General features: G+C 45.3%; 1 protein-coding gene across 2 annotated transcripts in view; it reads right to left on the bottom strand.

Moving 5' to 3' along the window:
- The window catches only part of ANKAR (ankyrin and armadillo repeat containing), a 1,891,262-nt gene that overhangs the window by 1,568,259 nt on the left and 301,847 nt on the right, over positions 1 to 21,156 (bottom strand). For both annotated transcript variants that reach the window (XM_069615641.1, XM_069615642.1), the window contains exon 5: positions 19,324 to 19,439. In XM_069615641.1, the coding sequence (XP_069471742.1) occupies positions 19,324 to 19,439 (116 nt within the window). The remainder of the gene's footprint in view (positions 1 to 19,323; positions 19,440 to 21,156) is intronic.

Raw genomic sequence — 21,156 nt, 5'->3', positions numbered from 1 at the left:
ATATGTATGCGAATGGTGGGTGAATGAGAAGTGATGTGATGTGCGTTTTTGAATGTTCTTGGTGGGTGGGTGGTTGTGTGCCTGTGCGCAGAATATGTAATGAAATGATGTAAGAGAAAGTGTGAGTGACTGGTGGGTGGGTGAATGAGAAGTGATGTGATGTGTGTTTTTGAATGTTCTGGGTGGGTGTGTGCCTGTGTAGAGAATGCAACAAGTGGATGTATGAGAAGGTGTGAGTCACTGACGGGTGAATGAGAATTGATGTGATGTGGGTTTTTGAATGTTCTAGGTCGGTGGGTGCCTGTGTAGAGAATGCAATGAGTGGATGTAAGAGAAGGTGCGAGTCACTTACGGGTGAATGAGAAGTGATGTGATGTGTGTTTTTGAATGTTCTGGGTGTGTGCCTGTGTAGAGAATGCAATGAGTGGATGGGTGTGTGCCTGTGTAGAGAATGCAATGAGTGGATGTAAGAGAGAGAGAGAGAAAGAAAGAGAGAGAAAGAGTGTGAGAGAGAGAGAGAGAGAGAGAGAGAGAGACACTGGTGGGTGAATCAGTATCAATGTGATAGTATGTGTTTGAGTGTTCTGGGTGTTGTTGAGTATGTGCCTGTGTGGTGAATCCAGTGTGAGCAAGTGTGAGAGGAGATATATGGGCGAGTGATCGGTGGGTGAAAGGGGATGCATGTGTGTCTAAGGCCCTGGGAGACTGGGGATCACTGGAGCATTTTTTCTGCATCCTTTATTGACTTTGCATGTTTTACAGGTATTTCTGGGCAAAGGCAAGTTCATGTGTGCTATTCCCTGGCTAGACTGGCATTTTGGTGAAGTCAGTCTAGCCATTGCTTACTGTGGCATGACATGTATTACTCGGCCTCTTTAAAAAACAAACAAGATAATTAGTGTTACCTCGCTAGACTGATGTTTTGGCGTAGCAGCCTGAACATTCTTCACTGTAGCATGACTTTTTTATTAACTGAGCATCTATGATGAATCAAGCAATATAAGTGTTCTTATGAGTGTAGACTGGCTTCCATTGGAACCAGTTTGGACAGGTTTGTGGCATGTCACTTTTAATGGAAAAACCAACAGGAGTATATACTTACATAGGAGTACTGGCATATATTGGGAGAGTCAGATTTGTGCCCAGTGCCAGAAATTATACTATAGAAAAACGTCAAAGCGAACAGAAGTATGGTCTCATATGGGAACACTAGCATATGTGGGTGGAGCAAGCATGGAAATGTATGGGCACAGCCAGCATACAAATGTTTTACATACTTGCATATATTGCAGGGACTGGCATGATAATGCATTGGAAAATGCACGGTGCACTTTTGGTGACTTGCATCTATTGTACCTTTTTCATGATTTACCCTACACCCTACAAAATCGATTGTTGGCTTTTTACCCACATTGTTGGCCTTTTACCCATATTTTATAAGGCACAATTTTAACCCATTCTTCAAAACATTTACTCTAGGCAGGGAGAAGAATTCCCCCGGACCGCCCCCTAACCCATTTCCTTTAGTTCAGGCTCCCTCGCTATGCTCAGTCGCAATCACATACTTGTGGCAATTATTTACACCATCTAAAAAAACAACTGACCAACCGGCCACCACTGGTGACTGGTATATTTGTGGACCAGGCACCGCCCCCTTCTCTCTATGTTATGTTAAAGATTTAAGCTTTGATTGAAAAACATATTTCCTTCTTTCACTTGCAGTAGTACATGCCCCTGCAGCGGCATGATCATCGTGGACATTCTGCCCACGTGGTGGTCCGGACCAGCACGGGGTGTGGCGTGCCCTGTGCTTTGCTAAGGAGCTTTGGGGGGCCCCCACAGCATGGCTCGCAGGGGAGCTGCCAAATATTGTGCTACACCATTGAGCACCACTTGGTCTGACAAAGGGGTAGTGTGCAGTACGCGCCTTGAAGTCTGCCAGTGAGTCCCTGGGTGAGAAGCAACACGTGGGTGATTTCAATTTTAAATAACTGTGTGGTGCTATGAATTTATGTGTGCAGCAATGATATTACATTAAATGGTGTTTTTCTTTTTTAAAGTCCTCTGGCTCCCAGTATTACGCTTAGATAATAAAAACTATGGGGGTTCTTGGGTATATTGAAACAACCTTTCCCAGGTATTATACTCCAGCAAAGATAACTTTATTAGGTGCACTGCCCACTGTGCACATAGACCAGTCTAATAGGTTTCTTCTATCGTAGTGGTAGCTGAATCATATATACATTTATAACCAGGGAATTTTGTTGATACTAAATCCTGGTCAATGATTTAATTTTCCGGCCTTGCTCGTGCAGCATTTTTCTCCTGTTTAAACAGCAGCGCATGCCTCCCAAGCTCAGTGCTTTTTTGGCTTGTTTAAGACAGCACTGCCACAGATAACACATACTTATGTGTCCATTGATCTACAGCTGTTTCATACACTAGCTGTAGCCTGCGTTACAGATTTTGGTTACCCTGTTAGAAATACTGCATTGCGTATGTTTTACATATAGACCCCACGTCGAATCTGGAAAATGGCATTCCTCAAATGTGTAATCGTGGACAAATCGTGCCTCCCTCAGTGCCTCGGTTCTTTTATCTGGCTGAAATGAGAGCACCTGGAAACATGGGTACTAGATGCATCTAAAGAATCTGAAGGCCGTTTGCATCACTTCCCGTGATGTCACCTGGGGGCGGGGGTCATATTACATCCTTTCCTGTGAAGTCATCAGGGGGGCACAGGTAGTGTGATGTCACTTTCACTACCCCTGGCATTTTGGTGAAATGACATCCCTGGTAATTCTGTCCACCCTTCCCCCAATGTCAGCCCTCATGTTTCTGATCTCTTCCATTAAGTGCTGCAATGTCTTTTTTGGCCGCTGCGGTCTCATCTCCCCCAGAAGCCATACCGCACCCCAAGGCGGACACAGCGCAGGACTGCCTGGTACGTATTAAAAACTGGTCAGTTTCAACCGCACTTACATGCACCAGCAAGAATAGCCCTGCGCGCTCAGGTCTATGTGTGGTGGTCAGACCCCGAGCATGAATGACTTCCACTTTGCGTTATAGGGGCCTTCAGTTTCCTTTGCCACCTCCTGGGCAGATAGCTGTTGCGAGTCTGTGGGGCAGTCCAGGCGGTTCCAACCTATCCCGAAGATGACTACCCCCAGAATCTTCTGGGGTCTTAGCTTCAACCCTTCCACAAGGGAGCAGGTAGGCGGCGCATGCCCCTTGGTAGGGGTCCCACACCTCCCAGCTCTACAGGGGTCACTCCTGCCCTTCTTCTCTCCCCGGAGACAAGGGGGCACAAGCCGTGTATTATCTCCTGTAGGCCTTCCTGGTGCCCCGATGGAACTGCTCCTTCACCTCCGCTCACGCTACCCTCTCCGCTAGTGTCTGTTTCTATGGGCTGGATGACCTGGATCTCCAGCCCCAGCTCTGTGGGGCTGACTCTGCCTAACTCTTTCCCAGCTCAGCTCCGTGTGGCAGAGTCAAGCAGAGTCAGGCAGCTGCTCCCCTTTGTATATCTCCCTTTTGATCTCCTGAACTCGGATCCTTTCTTCCCACAAGAGGGCTGGGAGGCGGGCACACGCGCCTGGGTAGGGGGCCCACAGCTCCTCGCCCCTATGGTGTCACGCTGCACTTCTTCAGTCTCCATCGATGTGGGGGGGGGCAGACCATGCCCTGCCTCTTCATTCCTACCCTCGCGGGTCACCCCGACGGTGCTCACTTCTATGGGCCGGGTGCCCTGTGTCTCCCTCCTCTGGGTGCGTGCTAAAGCGAGGGGAGCAACTCTTCACAGCCACACTCCCCCCTCGTCCCTGTCAACTCCCTATGGAAGCCAGAGGCCTTGCCCCAGGGTGATCACTTGGGGCCAGTCGCCGGTCCTGTGGCAAAGTCAAGGGTGGCTGTGCTGCTCACACCAGCAGCTCCTGTGGAGGGGTCATCATCCCCCTGTTGAAGGGCCACTGGAAGTTTCGGGGGGAGGCGGGGTGGGCTGCAGACACTCACCTCCAATCATGGAAGCTTCGGGGGTCGGGGGTGCAGACACTCACCTCCAATCACCGCCTCAACACGCCTCCTCTGAGGCCTGACCCAGCAACTCGATCTCTGGCCCAGCAGATGGGCCGCCAAGCTCTTCCTCCTTGCGTCCCGCAGGCGGGAAAATGTTGCTTTCGCTTTCCCCCATGGAGCTCAGATGGCAGAACTCAGTCTTCCCTTGCCTGATTGTCTCCGCCTTTGGAACAGTGCGTGTGATGGCCCTTCAACGTTCCAGTGTCCAGGGGTCTTCCTCTTGGGAGGCATGGGGGGGTGGCAGAAAGTGGGGACTCTAGCCACTTTTTATCCGGAACCGTCACAGACGAGCAGCGAAATCAGTGGACGTTCATCCACCAGAATTTTTTGTACTATTGTGACCATGATAGGAAAGAGGGGTAGTTAAATTTCAAAACACAATACTGAAGTTTTGTCCAGATTTTAGTCCAGGGAGTGAAAACATGCTTTGAAAATGCCAGGAAGATGCTTTGAGATAAAAATGAGTGCACTCAATGAGTTTTACGGCAAAGCTGTGCATAGTACACAAAGGCGAAACCTCCTTTACGGATCCAGAACATAGGTCACAGTTTGCAGAGTCTCGAGAATGGAAGATTTCATTGTATTTTTTTGGTCGAATCTCCCATTACTGTGAATTTGTGTTAGGGAGAATTCTCTCTTTAGGCTAAATTTCCTAACCTAGTGAGTCCCCCAGCAGCTTTGCTGGATTTCTGGAGTTTGTTTTTTTCTCCTGGCAAGAGTGAGACTCTTTTTCTCCCACTCTTGGACATGATTTATGGTGTTTCTTTGACTGTTAATGTGTTTTATTGGCTATGGGGTCCTTTACTCCATAGGGTCTCATGTGTTTTTACTATGTGTGTTACACAGCACCCTCCGTGCAGTGACACAGGGGTGTCATAGTGACACCCCACCATATACTCCATACCCTGGGACTGACTACTGTCTCCCAGGGCATGTAAAGTCACCATTGGCTTTACTAGTCCCAAATTATTAACAGAAACCGGTACAAACCATCATATTGTGGACGTACTGGTCGGGGCAATTCGATCGCCCCGGGGTCTGTTAGCCGAGTGGGCACGTCTCCATCCCCCCTGATCGAGTTTTGGCTGGTGGCAGTGGATACTACTTTTTATATTCGACCGCGAATATATCCCTATGGGATTTTCCCATTGTTCGAGGCTACCAACTTTAATTATTTAATTCTCATAGCCTCGAACATACCGCCGGTTTATTTAATTAATATTAATTCGCCGGTTGGTATTTTTTGCCAGGACTCGATTCTAAAATGGCGTTTGTGTTCTCTTCTGTGACTCCAACCCAAGTCGAGCCCTTTGTTCCACTTTTTGGCGGGCTTCTCCACAGAAGCCTCCAAAAGTGGTGCCACTCTGTCTGGGTACCACAGGGGGTGTGGGAGGGGGTTTAGGCACCCTGGACTGAGTTACCTTGGTAACTCAAGTCGCATTCTTGTGTGATTGGCCCAAGTGGTGAGCCGGCCGGCTCACCACTTAGCATGTTTGATTGACAGCTAGGCTGAGTGAATGGGGGTGTGCTGCATAAAAGCAGGGCTTTGGGGACTGGAACTTCAGAAGTTGCCACAGGACCTGAGAATCCGACGAGGGAGAAGCTGAGCCGACCTACCATGACGACACCACCGGTGGAGCCCTGTGGAACCGACTCACCACTTCCCGATGATAGAGAAGAACTCCCGACTGGAGAGGCTTCTCCCCCTGACTGGTGGGCACAACCAGTTTACCTTCTTCTTTTCTTGTGGTCGAATTGCCCGTGCCAAGCACCCCGGCAACCGGATAACCACTTAACACTGGACCGCGAAGGACCGCTCCTTTTACCTGAGGACTCCGCGGCTGGTTTCTTCCCTGGCAGTGCAACGGACTCCTGTCTTCCTCCCCGACGAGATCCTCTCTTCCCCCGGACGAATCACCGACTTGCTTCCGCTGCCAGGAACAACTGCCCCTGCTGGAGTATTCTCACCACTTTAAGGTACTGTGTCCGCCAGGCCTCCGTTTCTAAAGATTGCTACAAGGTAATAATAATCCCTTAACCTTCTGGACTGGGTTGGCCGCCTTGACCTTCTAACGGGTCCCTTTCTTTTGGTCCAACTCTTTTTTTTTAACATTTGCAAGACCCTTGTGCACTTCAACCGTGTGACCTTGGACACATTTCGTTCTGATCCTCTTAAAGTGGATCCGGCCTTCTGAACTCTAACTTCACGGTTTTACTTGCCTCCCTCTCTTGTTTTGTTCTTATGAAAAGGGTTGGGATCTGTTTCATATTATACTCTGCTTTTCTCTCCCTTTTAAAACAAATTATTAGAGTGCCATCTGCCTTAAGCGCTCACCGCTGTCTGAAAATAAGTGGGGCTTTACTTAAGACTTGTCTAAAATTCTTCTAAGGGAGTGTATATCTTTTAGTGACCGTGTTTTTGAATTGCTTACTATTAGTGCCTGTGTGTTTTTCTAGATGTGGTTTTAAATAAATAATTATATCTCTTTTACACCAAGCTCTGGTCAGTGTTTACTTGTTCTACTGTGCTCTTTTGACCTATTGTGAATACTCTGTATACTGCCTAACTCTTCTTGAGGGAAGTCTGACTGCTCAGCCACAGCTACCAAGTGAATCTGTGTGGTACAGACTGCTACCAAGTGGGTTTACTGCCAAACACCTGTAGTATTAAATCTTTTGCAGTGGTCCCAGAGGGAACTGCACAGGTTTCTGCCTAACAATTTGCCCATTGAGAATTGACTGCATCATGTTTTTGTCGAGCCTTACCAGAGTTCACTTTGTGTGCTTTTCATCTCATGCCAGGGATATGGGAAGCAGAAGTCATGGAGGAATTGGGGGTATCCCCAGCTTCCTTCACATGTCGGTAATGTGCCGCACAATGCTTTTTCGGGCCATAGAAGGGAAAAGGTGAAACGGATGTGTTATCCGCGTTGTGTCATCTCACGGGATTTTGGACAAAAGTCTCGATGTGGTCAAGACATTTGGTTTGACCTTTAAGTCAGGAAAGGCGATGAAAACCCCCACGAAGGCTCAAAAATGCATTGTGCAGCACATTAATAGTATATATGTGCACATTTTGGCATGTCTTGAAATTTGCTTTATGAGCATTTCGTATGCACAGAGTTATCACGTGATCAAATCGGTCGCGTAGTAATCAACCTAAACCCAGAGTCTCTGCCTTGGCAGTGTCACCCATCTGATCAATCAATACTTACATGAGGGAGGAAGTAATGTTTTCTCATTTCCTATCCAGGTTCACCCTATGTGCATTGCTTTTCAGATTAACTTTGGTAGATAATTAATAATTATTTCTATATTGTGAAATGTGATCCTTTTCTGCAAGGCTTATGCCACTTTGAATATGTCTAAGTGTTTTGAAATACACAGTGTTCTGTTACATGAAGGACTGGAAGAGCTGCTCTGGGGTGGCTTAAGCCTAGTCACCTACCATGACTGAGTTATTAATTTTATGGTATTCTCAAGCTTTAGAGTTATTGGAAGAGGACACACTCTGACAAGGTGGGGGTACAGTGTGTGTGGGTTGGGAGGGAAACTGTTGGCTATTAAAAGACCAGGGAAATTACAGATGTGGGGGAATATCAGCATACAATAGCCAAATGCCTTATGCAATGCATGGTTATTTATTTGTCAAGGATATATTACAGACTTTCCAGAAATGAAAAAATTAAGCCGGAATGTTTGTCGGATGAATAATTGGCACAACACATAAGGTTATGTCCTATGCTTGTAGACATGAGATCAAAATGTTGTATCTTCACAAAACACACCTTCTGAAGCAGCCAGTTGATAAAACTGCATGTGCATAGGGTTCAGCTGCATGTGTTCACCCTACTCCAATTATGCACGAGGCATGGTGATTATAATTCACAAATCCTTCAATTGTATCCCTATACACATACACAAATTTGCAGACCCATGGGGGTGTAACATGCTTAGATGTAGCAGGGAGGGTAACTATAGCATAGATCATTATACAAATCCTAAATCTATATGCACCAAATGTAGTCACACCAGAATAACATTTGGGACCATGCTAGGGAAACGTCACGAGGTACATCCAGACACGCAATTAAAGCAACATACACAATTAGAAGTCTGATAGAATTTCATAACCTCACAGATATATAAGGTGTTTGTTATCCAGACACTAAAGTATGTGCACACCATCAACTAGGAGTACATGATGCTGCTTACAGAATTGATTACATATTTCCTGCAACCAAAACTGCTTTTTGAGTGAAAGTATATACAATGATTACAAGAACGTTTCCATACCACTGCCCGGTTTAAATTACAAGGTCCATTCTGTGCAGTTCATCTGTGCGAAGCAGTAGAAATTGTGAAGCCATCTTGGAGTAAGACACAGACAACAGATTCAAAGCTCAAAGCAAACACTTTTATTAACTTAAATGTCAGGATGGAAAAACGCCTATCTTGCCCTATACTATTGTGGGATTTCTCTACCAAACCAAAACTAAGAAAAGTCAAAGTCAACAAGTCCAATGTAGGAATCTGTCTGTGTCCAAAACCTATATTTGCCCTCACAACTAATCTTATACAACGTGTAAGGGATTTCAGTAACCAACAAAATAGTGTTCAATATAAAGTTCGAAGCTTGGTTCAGCTTGCAGCTTTCTTTCAGCTCCCTTCCCCAAGTATAAATCAGTTCTTATAAAAAGTCTTAAGATTGCCTTGAGTTCCAAAGTAATATAGGTTTGTCCAATACTCGGGGTTCCCTTCCCCAAGTTCCAAAACACAGTTCAAAACACAAAATATCCTGAGGCGCCGTCCCCAGGACAAATAAACAGCTCCAATCTCAGGGATCCCTTCCCCAAGACACAGTTTCAATGATGTATTAATATGAGGGTGTGTGCTTAACATTATGTGCCACACTTGCACCCTCAAACACAAGATATCCTGAGGTGCCATCCTCAGGACAAATAAGCAGCTCCAATCTCAGGGATCCCTTCCCCAAGACACAGTTTCAATGATGTATTAATATGAGGGTGCTTCCTTAATGTTCTGGGCCACATGTGCACCCTCTGCTTATTGCGGGCCGTTATACCCTATCAAGGTCCACTTGGGGCTACGATAGGGCTGTCCATTGGCGCCCACGCTTTTCAATATATATCTTAGTGATATCAAAGATCTGTGGGGTGCCCACGATTTGATACCGGTCATACTGGGCCACCTAAAAACTCATTGGTTGGCCTTCACTGATATTATTTTATTTGATAGGACTCTGCAAGGCCTCCAACGTAAACTTAACATCTTTTACAAGTACACCTTATTGATCAATTTGGTGGCAAATGGGGTGAAATCTAAAGTGGTAATATTTTCAAAAGGCAAAAAAACATAGCTGATGCAGTGGTTTATGGTGCCCAAATTGGTTGAGTGGGCCCAGTTATGCGATATCTGGAATATAAATCTATCTAAAACTATGTCTATTGTTATGTGGAAATCAACGTTAAAGGCTAAGATGTCTCCTCTGCTGTCCCATATGAAGCAGATTATGAAGAAACTCTAGATTTTCAATTCCTCCAGCTTTGAAATACTACTTGGGGAAGATCAAGCCCGTTCTGCTCTATGCTTTAGATATGGCTTCTTTAAATTGTGTTCCTTGTCTAAATTCCATGCAAGGTTCCCTGTGGAAAAGGGTGTTGGGGCTTGCTCCTTCAGACCCTAATGCAGTTATTCGCCACTAGCTGAATTTCATTTCCCTCCAGGCCAGGTTACATTGGAGACAGTTACTCTTTTATTCCAAGTTTCTTAGTCCTCCGTCCAACTCCCTGTTTGTGGATCTGAATCATATTATGGTTCAATGTTCTGTACCTTCTGTCTCCTCTTTTAGTGATAATTTTTCTAAACTACTAGAATGTATTGGTTCCACGGAGTCTGAATTAATGGGAAATCCAGACGCTGTAAAACTTGAATTGTTTACAGATGACTGGAGGGTCACGCTTGAAACCCTGTCCAACTATTCATTGTACAGGGAGTATTCTGGGATTTCCGCACCATTTTGGACAGATGTCCGCTTATCTCAAATATTTTCCTTGTTCCAAGGCCTGCAGAGTTTTCTTAAGATTCAGGCTGAACCAATTCCACACGAGGGAAAGAACCAAGAATCGGTCCACTATTTCCACAGAAAGGGTCCATAAAGAGGTCTGTGGTTTTGTGAGGGAACCACCACCAAAGAAACGTTGAGACATTGGATTCTGGAAGTCTTTCCCTGAGGCTGATCAGGGCAAGCTGGTTCCCTAGGGAATTGGACAGTTTGAACACGTAATGCTCTAGGGAATTGTTTTGGTCAACTCTCATGGGTGGTGAGAATCTATCCTTCACTATAGCACTTGTTCGTATGCAGAATGAAATTGAAAGGCGGTTTTAAATATTGAAGGTATGTCTATGTAATGAACTCATATTACATGGATGTTAAATTAAATTGTGAGAATCTGTCTCTCTCGATAGTACTTCTTCGTTTGTTGAATGAAATTGAAAGGAGGTTTTAAATTCTGCAGGCATGTTTTGTAATGAACCTATAGTGCTTGTATGTTAAATGAAATTGAATTGATGTCTGTATATTGTTTGAAAATGATTCTGTTTTTTTAATACTGTATTTAATTTGTGTAAGACTTTATGCAAACCACAACACAATTTAAACATTTTCTTTTTTTTATTTGTGTAGTAACTGAAAGTCGGTTTTTCAAATATACAAACCAAAGGAAACAAATTAATAAAAACACAAATCTTCGATACACGTGTTGTTTCATACTGCACTATTAAATCAAATTTCATTTTTTTTCTCGCAATCATTTCACAGTGGTATATCTAACCTGTTAATGATGTTCACTTTATATAAAACTGCATGTCTGCAGGACCCGGATAACATTTATGGTTAACAATGTTTCATGGCACGCTACAAGTCTTTCCCAGAACATTTATGAAGTCAATCTGTCCTCTCTCTCTACGAATCGCAGGAGACATCTTACTCTCACATCCCAGGTACTTCTGCACTCCATCAGAATATGTTTAATGGACTGCCTACTCGAGACCTCACAGACCGTACAGTGTTTTTTTGCTTCTATACTCCGACCCCAGCAAGACAACACCTCTCCAGTATGTATCAAATTTAATCTGACTCTTAGGAATGTCTGTTCCCCTTTACAATCCGGGAACTGCCTTAAATACTTTGGCAATTTTTTTTTTTTTGTCAAATGGCAAGAGTGAGCCTGCTAAGACTTGCTTGCACATATCATCTATTGTGTCGATCCAATCAGAGCGCATCAGCGCCCGTTTTACCTTCATTGGATTACTTATGAGGGTATCCATTTCGCTGTCACACTCAATCAATGTTCTGAGTACCAATTTCTTTAGATTGCGCAAGAACATCGATGAGGAGTGTTTCAAGTGAGCATCTAAGTCCTGATAAAGTGAGTTAACCTGTGGGGCCACAATCTGTAGATATAGGGAAACGAGCTTCCATTCTACCTGTGATTTAAGTGATCTTAAGCCTCGTTCGTATCTTAGGCTGGCCATAGGGAGACGCTGAGGGAGGCAGAGAGTCTTCTTTCATCTGCAACCCTCTAATCTCTGCCAGTTCATTTCCCAGGCCAGGGTTTTGCTTCTAGCCCATATAAAATTATTGGGATCACTTTGGCTGTGTATAAATTAATCACAGGTATTATGGAGAATTTACAATATTTCCAGAATATTTTCTTCATTTGCGATGTCAATTGGGAAGCCTTCTCGCTGAAATCTAGATTAATCTGTCCCACATTCGGAGATGCGTACAAGGTGAACCCCAAATATGCCACTTCCTCTACGTGCGCCATTCTATGAAACTCCTCCAAGGTTGATTCTGAAAGGGGGGTGTCGTTGAACATTAGACCTAGCCTATCGTCCAAAGGTACAAGCTCCTCTTCTTTTGTCAATTCTTGGCAGTAGTACAATTTAATCGTTTGATGATCAGTCCCTGGAGCTCCTTCTTTTCGTTCTTTACTTCTTGTAGGGCCCCATTGATCAGACTTGTCTCAAGGGTTTGTATTGCAGCCTCCTCCATCAGATTTTTTAATGATGGTACTATTGATGTATTTAATGTGTTTCTTAGACCCACTATTGACGATTCGCATCGGCCCACTTCTTTGGTTAGTTCCGGCAGTATCCCTGAATGAGTCTGAACTTTGCCTTTTAACATTTCAAACACGTTTACCAATGAGTTTAGCACGAAATTCATTTCTGATAAGGTGACTTAATTCGTTCTTGGATCTTGCATAACCTCTCCTGTGTTAGGCTAATTTTCTACTTCTTGAGTTTCTTGTCTTGGACCTGCGTTAACCGGCGAAGGTTGTTCCATGATTTGGGATTCTGGCAAGGGTTTGTGTGCTGCATTTATTCTTATGGGCGAAAGAATGCTGTCTTGGGAAAAACCTTCCCCCAAAAAAGAAAAACATGCATCTTGATCCATATCCATAATTCGAAAGGGGGATTTCCTGTCATTTGAGTATCTCATGTTTAAATCTCCCAAACTCTGATGCCTTCTTTTTGGGAAGTACTCCTTAATTTTCCTTTTGATATTTGTCACTGTAAGGGTATATTCCATTTCTGATGCCAATCGTTGGTCGAAATTCGTGTTACCCTGTAAACTCATGCTACCATCTTGAAGATGTTCACTGGAGTGGACTTGAGCACTCACTGTTAATTCTTGTCCTAATGGCAGACATTGACCCACTTGAGTGGTCAGCAGAGAGCCCGTGGGATTGTCTTTTGCCATGAATGAGCCTTCCCATTCTGGCGCCCGCGGGTCGTCTGTCCGAGCTCCGCAGATAATATTTCATTGGCATAGTCCTACCTATTTGTCTCTTTAAGATAGTCGCTCTCTGCTGTTTGAACATCACTTATCGCTGTCTCATTCTGTTAGCAAGTTATGTTCACTTCAATGAGCGGTAGGGCCCTGTGCCGCTGTGTATCTGTGGTTAATTTCAAATCAAGAGTCAATTTGGGTGGCCAACCGCCTCTGTGCTGATTGTGATGATTGTTTTGATTAGTTAACACTAACCGCCAGCACTAAATTTAGCATGCACAAAACAATGACCTTGTAGAGATGGTTTCTGAGGAGTTCACTGTGTTTTCCAGAGTAATGGCGCAGTCACGAGTGTCCACTGGTTGATGAATCTCCAGCTGTGCCGCTGCCCTGCAGCCCAGCCGACCAGCGAACACGAACACCCAGCTCGAACACTGCACACTTTCTGTGCGGACCACAGGTTTTTATGTGCCTGTGCTGACTCTCAGTGTTTGCAGCTCCTCCTCCTCTGTAAGCCGCCACAAAGAACAGACTGCAAAATTTGCTGCCACAAAGCTGTGCTGGTAACTGGTCACAAACACACAGCTCTCACACCACGCGCGTTCCGCGCTGACCGCAGATTTTTACGTGCCTGTGCTGCCTCTCAGTGTTTGCAGCTCCTCCTCTGTAAGCCGCCACAAAGAACAGACTGCAAAATTTGCTGCCACAAAGCTCTGCTGGTAACTGATCACAAACATACAGTTCGCACACCACGCGCACTGCGCGCTGACCGCAGGTTTTTACGTGCCTGTGCTGACTCTCAGTGTTTGCAGCTCTTCCCACGTTAGCCGCCACAGAGAACTGTCATGCATAGACCACTGCGTGATGGTTCACGCATTTTTAGTCCAGCAAATGCAGTAAGAAAACACTCAACTCGAAGCGCGGCTCGCCACAGTGAATGGAGGTTGCCATGGAATCTACGTGATACGTTGCTAAGGAAGCGGAACGTTCGTTTGGGATCACGGCATTGAACAGGTGACCTGGACTATTTAAACCACGCCTCCACGTTTGTTCAGTGCTTCTGATCGAGCATTTTTTGGCGTTCGGTTTCTGGCCTTTTTTCTTGTTCTGATTACATGCACCTTCTTGACCCGGCTTTTGACTCCACTACTCTTTTGGATCATCCTTGCCTGCTTTGTAAACTTTTGTCCTCTTGGTAACGAACTCTTGCTTTTGTCCCTCGATTACGTCTGGCTTTTCTCCTTCTGTTCCTGTTCTTGCCCGCTTGGATTTGCGACCAGGTTTGTACTTGGCAACTCTCTGGCTTTCCTTCTGTTTGCACTCGGTAAAGACAGTATCTCATCTCCGCGTTTTAGAGACAAATCTAACCGTGGGACAGCTTCTGCTGCACCGTGGGACAGCTTCTGCTGCACCGTGGGACAGCCGCCGCTGCACCGTGGGACAGCCGCTGCAGCACCGTGGGACAGCCTCCGCTGTGCCGAGGAAGAAGATCTTATCTGGTAAACTTTCTCCATTTTAATAAGGACGTCCCATCGTTTTTGCCTTACAGAGCAAGGTCTGGGTAAGCAGGATTTTGTTCTTGTTGCTTATTGTCACTCTTCATTTGATCCCAGGGTTATAGGCTCATAGTGTTTATCCTTCTTTCAGAACATCTATTGGATTTTCTTTAAAACGTTGTGTTAGACATTCCAAGTCTCTAAACATTAGTCAGGTTAGTTTGGAGTAACACTAGAGAAATTAATTTTCTGAATTCCTTATCAGTTGTTCTAATCACATCTTTCTTGTTTATTTTCTACAGCCACGGGGTCTCGATGGGAATCCAATCTTCCAGTCAATAGATTGCTTTGTATGCTTATTTGTGCATTCAAAGTGATGTATTAGCAGGAAGAATTCTTCTTCTACACTACAGGGTCAAGTCCAAGAGGAAGAATTCTGACAAGAACAGACTGTAAAATTCGCTGCCACATAGCTGTGCTGGTAACTGGTCACAAACACACAGCTCGCATACCGCACGCGCTCCGCTCTGACCATGGGTTTTTATATGCCTGTGCTGACTCTCACTGTTTGCAGCTCCTCCTCCTATGTAAGCCACCATAAAGAACAGACTGCAAAATTTGCTGCCACAAAGCCGTGATGGTAACGGGCCACGGACACACAGCTCGACACTGCGTGCACTCCGTGCTGACCACAGGTTTTTATGTGCCTGTGCTGACTCTCATTGTTTGCAGCGCCTACTCCTCTGTAAGATGCCACTGCCAAAAAGCTGTGTTGGTAACTGGTCATGAACACACAGCTCGCCCACCAAATAAAAAAAGATTTTGCTTGAAATTGACAGTTCAGTTCAATTCACCTTTTAAAGTTCTTAAAGTGCTTAAAGTTCACTTCCCCAAAGTTCCATTCCCTTTGGGAAATAATATGCATTGGGTTTGCTGGGCTGGTTTAAAGTTGCACTCGCTTAAAAAAATTCATTATTCGTTGGCTTCTTTGTAATTATACTTAATTGTTCCGTAGAAATTACATATTTGAAAGTTGCTTGCAATGCAAGTTTTCTTCACTTTAGGAATTAGCACACAGTGTATTTAGTTATATTATATGGAAAAAGCTTCATTTCTCTTATTTTACTCATAAGAAATGATTTTCCTTCGGTGCAGTATTCAGAATGGTGCACATTTATGGTTTAAATATTCTTTTCTGTTCGGTTCTACTGTAATAGCTTTGTAGTCTTTGTTCAATTCAATGCGTATTGTAATCTGTCTTTATTACTGGCCTATATATGTGCCCAGCGTTCGCAGACCTTCAAAAATGATTTTATCTACAGGTGACCACTCGGTAACAAAGTATTCATTTTGATTTCCGAGTTAACAAGCCTTAATGCTCATTGGTTCGTATGGATTCTAATCGGAGACCTTCGAAAATGTGCCTTTCATTCACGCGACCACTCCGATACAAAATATCCTTACCTGAAGCATCAAACACTCGCAATACCAGGTTTCTGTTTGTCTAGAAACTCACTGGTTGCTTTGATGCAGGTTCCTGCAGCGCAGATCTTCCGGCCTTCGGGTCTTTGCTTCAGGGCTTCACCTACTGCCCATCAGGCACTCCCGAAAACAAGCACCTCGAGCAATAGCAAAAGGGGCAGCCTTCCAGCACAGCTCCCCTTTCACGCTTCCTTCAGTTCCACAGAGCCCCAGCTCCCAGGCCACTCTACCCTGAACTATAAACGTGATGCACACAGACAGCTCCTCCCTGTTTCTTGGCCTCTCTGCTCCTGCAAATTCACTGCCACTGCTCCTGTCACCATTCCCTCTCTTACACTCATTAGGTGGGGCTTTTTATACACCTGCAGCCTTTTAATAGGCTGCAGGTGCGAGTTCACAAACAGCCCTGCCTGACCATCATTAAGGGGACATACCTGACCTTTACTACTCTCAGCAGGCCTCTTCTTTGTCCCAGTACCTAAGTGGTGAAAGCAACTAGTCTCCATTACTACCGGGTGCCACTCCCTCGTCTCAGTACTTTTTGTAGTTATGTATGAGCAAGTCAGGGGAGTTGATTTGTAATACTCCATAAAGGCGGGGAGAGAATTAGGTTGGTCATTTGTAGGAAAAGGGTCTGTCTTTCCTAAGGGGATGTCTCTCCTAAGGGCATTCCACACATTCTCACCCTCCTTTTAGATTCTCGAGGCTTATCTTTTCTCCTGATGTTATTCTGATCAAAAGGAGTGGGATAACAATATCCCACAAAGGCTTCTGGGGTTAGGGTTTCATCATGGAATGGAAAGGGGAAATACTGCGTCTTACCTGAGGACATTTTCTTCCCTCTCCCCAATAACCCTCCACCCAGGTGATCCGCCCTCACTTCTCCAACCCCAGGGTCAGGATCCAAAAGTGATGGCCCTTCCCTGGCCCCCTACACAGAGGATCCAAGGGATGATGTACTCTTGTTCAGAGGAGAATTGCCTAGCATTTCAGTGCTGGACTGCCCCAGGGCAGGACAAAGACTGATAAGTTTGGGATATTTCTTCTCTGTGAAAGATAGTGAGCTAAAGACTCTGGGTAAGTCTCTCGTAACCAGGACTAATGTCTGGCAGAGGGACTCCCAGGACCCCCTTGTTAATTTGTGGAAATATAAAAGCAGACAGGAGGATGCACAGAGAAAGGAAAGATTTGCAAATCACTATTATTACCTTTGCACACTATTCATTCATAAAAAAGAGAGAAACTGAAGATGGAACTATTACTTACGCCATGTAAAGAAATTCATTGGGCTCTTATATATCGTGCTTAATGCCGGAGTCCACTCTCTAAGCATGGACCGAGTGTTGATCTTGTGGTGCTCAGTGTTTTTTTGTTTTCAAGATGAGCATGGTACGGTACCTCTGAGCTATCATCCCAGCCCGTTTATGAGGAGAATATTGACTTCCCTGGAGTGTCAATGTAACAACCCGGAATTAAGTGAAAAGCTACAATCTACAACAGTGAAAAGTAAAAGATGTGGACTAGTAACAGATTCTGGGCTTCAGTCGAGCCCGCAAACAGTCTCAATGCTCATGGGTTGATATACCGGGCCGTTTGACAGCCCGATCATTTGTGGGCTGAGTCTTGCCGAGCCTCTTAGCCCATGGCAGGCCCCTGGTTAGACCCCAGCACTCCTGGGGTTGGCCCCAGGGTGGTATCGCTGATCTCGTTAAGAGACAATCTAGGTCTCCAAGCTGATCCACTGCTACCGGGCAAGTCACGCTGGACTGTTGGTCGGCCCCATGGCCTTGTATAGAATCACTTCAGGCCTTTGGTGGCCTAGCCCCCGAGTTCGACCCTAATGGTTTTGATTATGCTTGGGGCCATTCTAGCAACCCATTGTCTTGTTAAATGAGTGTGGGGCAGTACATACACTGCAGATCCTGAAGGCCTGGATTGGCCAAGGTATGGATGCTACCCTGGGTGCATCAACAGTGCACTGAGTCGTGGGATGGCAATCACTGAGGGGCGGGGGCGAGGAGGGGCAGTGGGATACAGATGCTAGCTGCACCTCCACCACAGCACTGCAAAATCAGAAAGTCCTGAGAAGGACTGGAGAAGCAGACTTGCCGGCAATTATGTTGTGATTTGGGCAGGTACGTCCCAAGGAAGGATGGCCGAGACTGCAAATGTAAGGTAAATCCATTCATAAAGGTAATTCCACAGTTACAAGGGGCAACCATAAAGGGAACCCCACCGATGCCTACCACCCAGGCTATCTCCAACTGACTCTGTGGGAACACTGGGAGCACAAGATTTCAAACATTCCACAGTTTACGCCACACACTCATGACATCACAGACACAGGACTGATACAGCAGGACCAGTTCCCCACACTTGATTCAAGCTTGCAGGTGGCATAAGACTTCCAAGGCCCTGTTTGCAGGTGGGTGGCAGGTATTTCTAAGTACATGTGCAGAATCTATCTGCCTCTCCCCGCGCTCTGCTACACACTATACGTTGGCACATGCGCATAGATCCGCAACGGAACAAGCACTTTCAGAGAAGAGAAAAGAAAGACGGGCAATACCAGCTTCAGTGCTCCCAACCCAGCTGGATGCCAATTTGGTTCTGAGCTTCCTGCTGCCGCCAAATAAAGCTTTTCCCCATTTCACATGTTGTTGCCATCCACCTGTAATTGCTAGAAAAGGAATGGTGTGTCTTTACTTAGAAAAAGGCCCAAAGCGCATGAGACAAGACCTTTACTTAAAATACACAGGAATAAGAAGCCATGTGTTATCCCAGTAACGGCTGTAATCTCAACTATATTACAATACCCTTTTTACATTCCTATTTCGGTTGAACTGGTGGGTTTTTACATATTTTAAATATATTTCTGCTCACTTGCATTTCCACGGTATTACAGTTTACTGACTCACTAACATTTACCAAATAACTCAGTAATTTGAACTGTTAATCTGTAGTTTTGTAAGTAATGTAGACACAATCAGATGTATATTTTTCTTTGCATTACCAAAGCAGTTCCCTGACCCAGTCAAATAATTCTCAAAACATCAATTTATAATGACAATTTGTCTGCAGGCACAGTCAGCTTTACCTTTTTCTTGCCTTAAAACATATCTATCATAGATTGTTATTTCCTGTAATAACTCCTTTACAAGCGCTTCGATTTTCAACAGGGTCTGTTTTGCGCCATACAAAACCCCATAATAATAAAACATTTAGTTTCACATAAGGTTTTCCAATGGGGCTTTCCCATCATAAAACGTTTCTGCGAATTAGGCCCTTAGGCAGTAGGGGAGTACAAAAAAAAGAAAACCTGTTTGCTTCCCATTGCTTTTGCTAATTGCACATTAGTCACTTCTGAATCAAAACAAACTCTGCCCAAACGACCTTATATTATTAGAAGGTTAATATGCATTAGAGATATGCTATTTTTAAGTCACTTGCCTTGTGCCATTAAAATCCATTATTGGAGGCGGGTAATGTTCTCTGTAAGCGCCCTCGAGTTCTCGCAGTTCGTTAACGTGGTCAGTTGCATTGTTCTGGATATCTTCATAAGCAGCCTGAAACACAAGCAAAAGTAATTAAACACATTCAATGTTCACGTAATTCACAAAGTCGAATCTCTTCAGTCAAATTAAACACCAACTGCCTTCAAACTATCTTGGGAAAACAATGTGCCTTGCAGCCCGATGTATCCATTCCAAAAACAGTCGTTTTCCCTGGGGCAAAAGGGCAATTTTCAGGACTTGCCCCCCTCCAATGAAATGTCTGCTAGACTGTCTGTGACCAACATAACACTCTACTGCCATCTACAAAGATGCCGCCCCTCGCGTGCTTCTCTCCACATATGCTTCATACTAGAAAGCTCTGGAGATTCGCATTCAAGCTGGCATCAGATTTCTGAGCCATGAGTGGCAGACTGTTCAGGTGCAGCGTTTGTCCCCGACTCACCCCGCAACGTCCCTTGCGCCCGCATCACTAGACGTTGGCGCACGCGCTGGGGCGTGCAGTGGAATGCAACACGCTTCGGAAGGAAAGAGCAAGACGAGCGACGCCAGTCGCCGGATGCGGGTGTTGTACCAACCTTCGTGCTGCCACTAAATTTCCCAACTTCACCTGCTGTTACTCAGCGCTCTTTTCCTGCCTGCTATGCTGCCTACAACCTCGATTACCACAACATGCTGTTAAGCAGCTCGACAGTACATTAAACAGGCATTGGCAAAGTCAATAGTTGTGGCTTTTGTGTAGGCATGGGAAAGGCAAATGCCAGGCTCTGCCATAATGGTACTATCTCACTATAAGATGGGAACAGCTGGGAAATTGTACGCTTACCTGGGTGTATGAATGCAGTGCATGGCTAAGGCCTAATACGGTGTATGTGACAGCCTTGACCCCCTCCCCTACTAAATTTGTGAAAATGACAGTCATATCTGTGTGGCGTCGCCATCCTATATTGGCCTTGATGAAGTCTTCAATCCCTTTAGTTCACCGTGGACTATGGTCAGTTTGGCGGGCAAGGTTTAATGGGGGAGTTTTGCATAAGACGACGCTTTGGGGAGTACGTGAGGGTAATGGTCCCGAAGGAGAAGGTGTACCGCAATTATTGTGCATGGCGTGGTAGCAGTGGGCTGTATGTAATCAGACATGCAATACCAGTGCGACTTGTGAGGTCTGCGCGGCGAGGGCATGGCACACCGCAGTATTGTAGGGTGGTGGAAGGAGTCAACAGCTGCTGGACGTAGCGTGGACAGCGCCAGAGCAGCAGTAGGAGGGGGTCAGGGAGTGCAGGCTGACTCATGGCCAGGTTTTTCGGTCTCAGTGACAGAGCGGTGATGTCCTTTATAAAGATGTGGACAGCAGATTGATTGTGCGCAAACACTTCCTTTCTTTTCTTTTCTTTTCCCACAGGTATCAACATGCGACTTCCTGTGTCCATTTGACCTTGCAAGAACGTCCTCCCCTCCCTTTCCCTTTCCTGCTCCCTTCATCCCGGAACTAGACACCTTTCCTCAGCTCTGCTAAATAATCAGATTTAAGGGCATAGCAGCTTTCATAGCCAGGCATTGCACGTTGCAAGCCCACTGCTCATGCATTCTGAGCCAACTGCTTTGCAATCCAGGCGTCTTAGCTAACTGCCGAGCAAACAGTAGCCTGAGAGTACCTTAATGGCCTGCAGAAATCATGTTGTTGTACCACCAGCCCAACACTAGCGTTTGAATATTAACAAGCTCAGCAAAACATTCCAGACATCTGCTTCTCCAAATTACTGCACAACTA

This window comes from Ambystoma mexicanum, chromosome 9 (assembly GCF_040938575.1).
Source record: "Ambystoma mexicanum isolate Mex_15411 chromosome 9, UKY_AmexF1_1, whole genome shotgun sequence".
Taxonomy (NCBI): Eukaryota; Metazoa; Chordata; class Amphibia; order Caudata; family Ambystomatidae; genus Ambystoma; species Ambystoma mexicanum.
The sequence above is the reverse complement of the archived record's forward strand: the minus strand, read 5'-3'. Positions and strand labels throughout refer to the sequence as shown.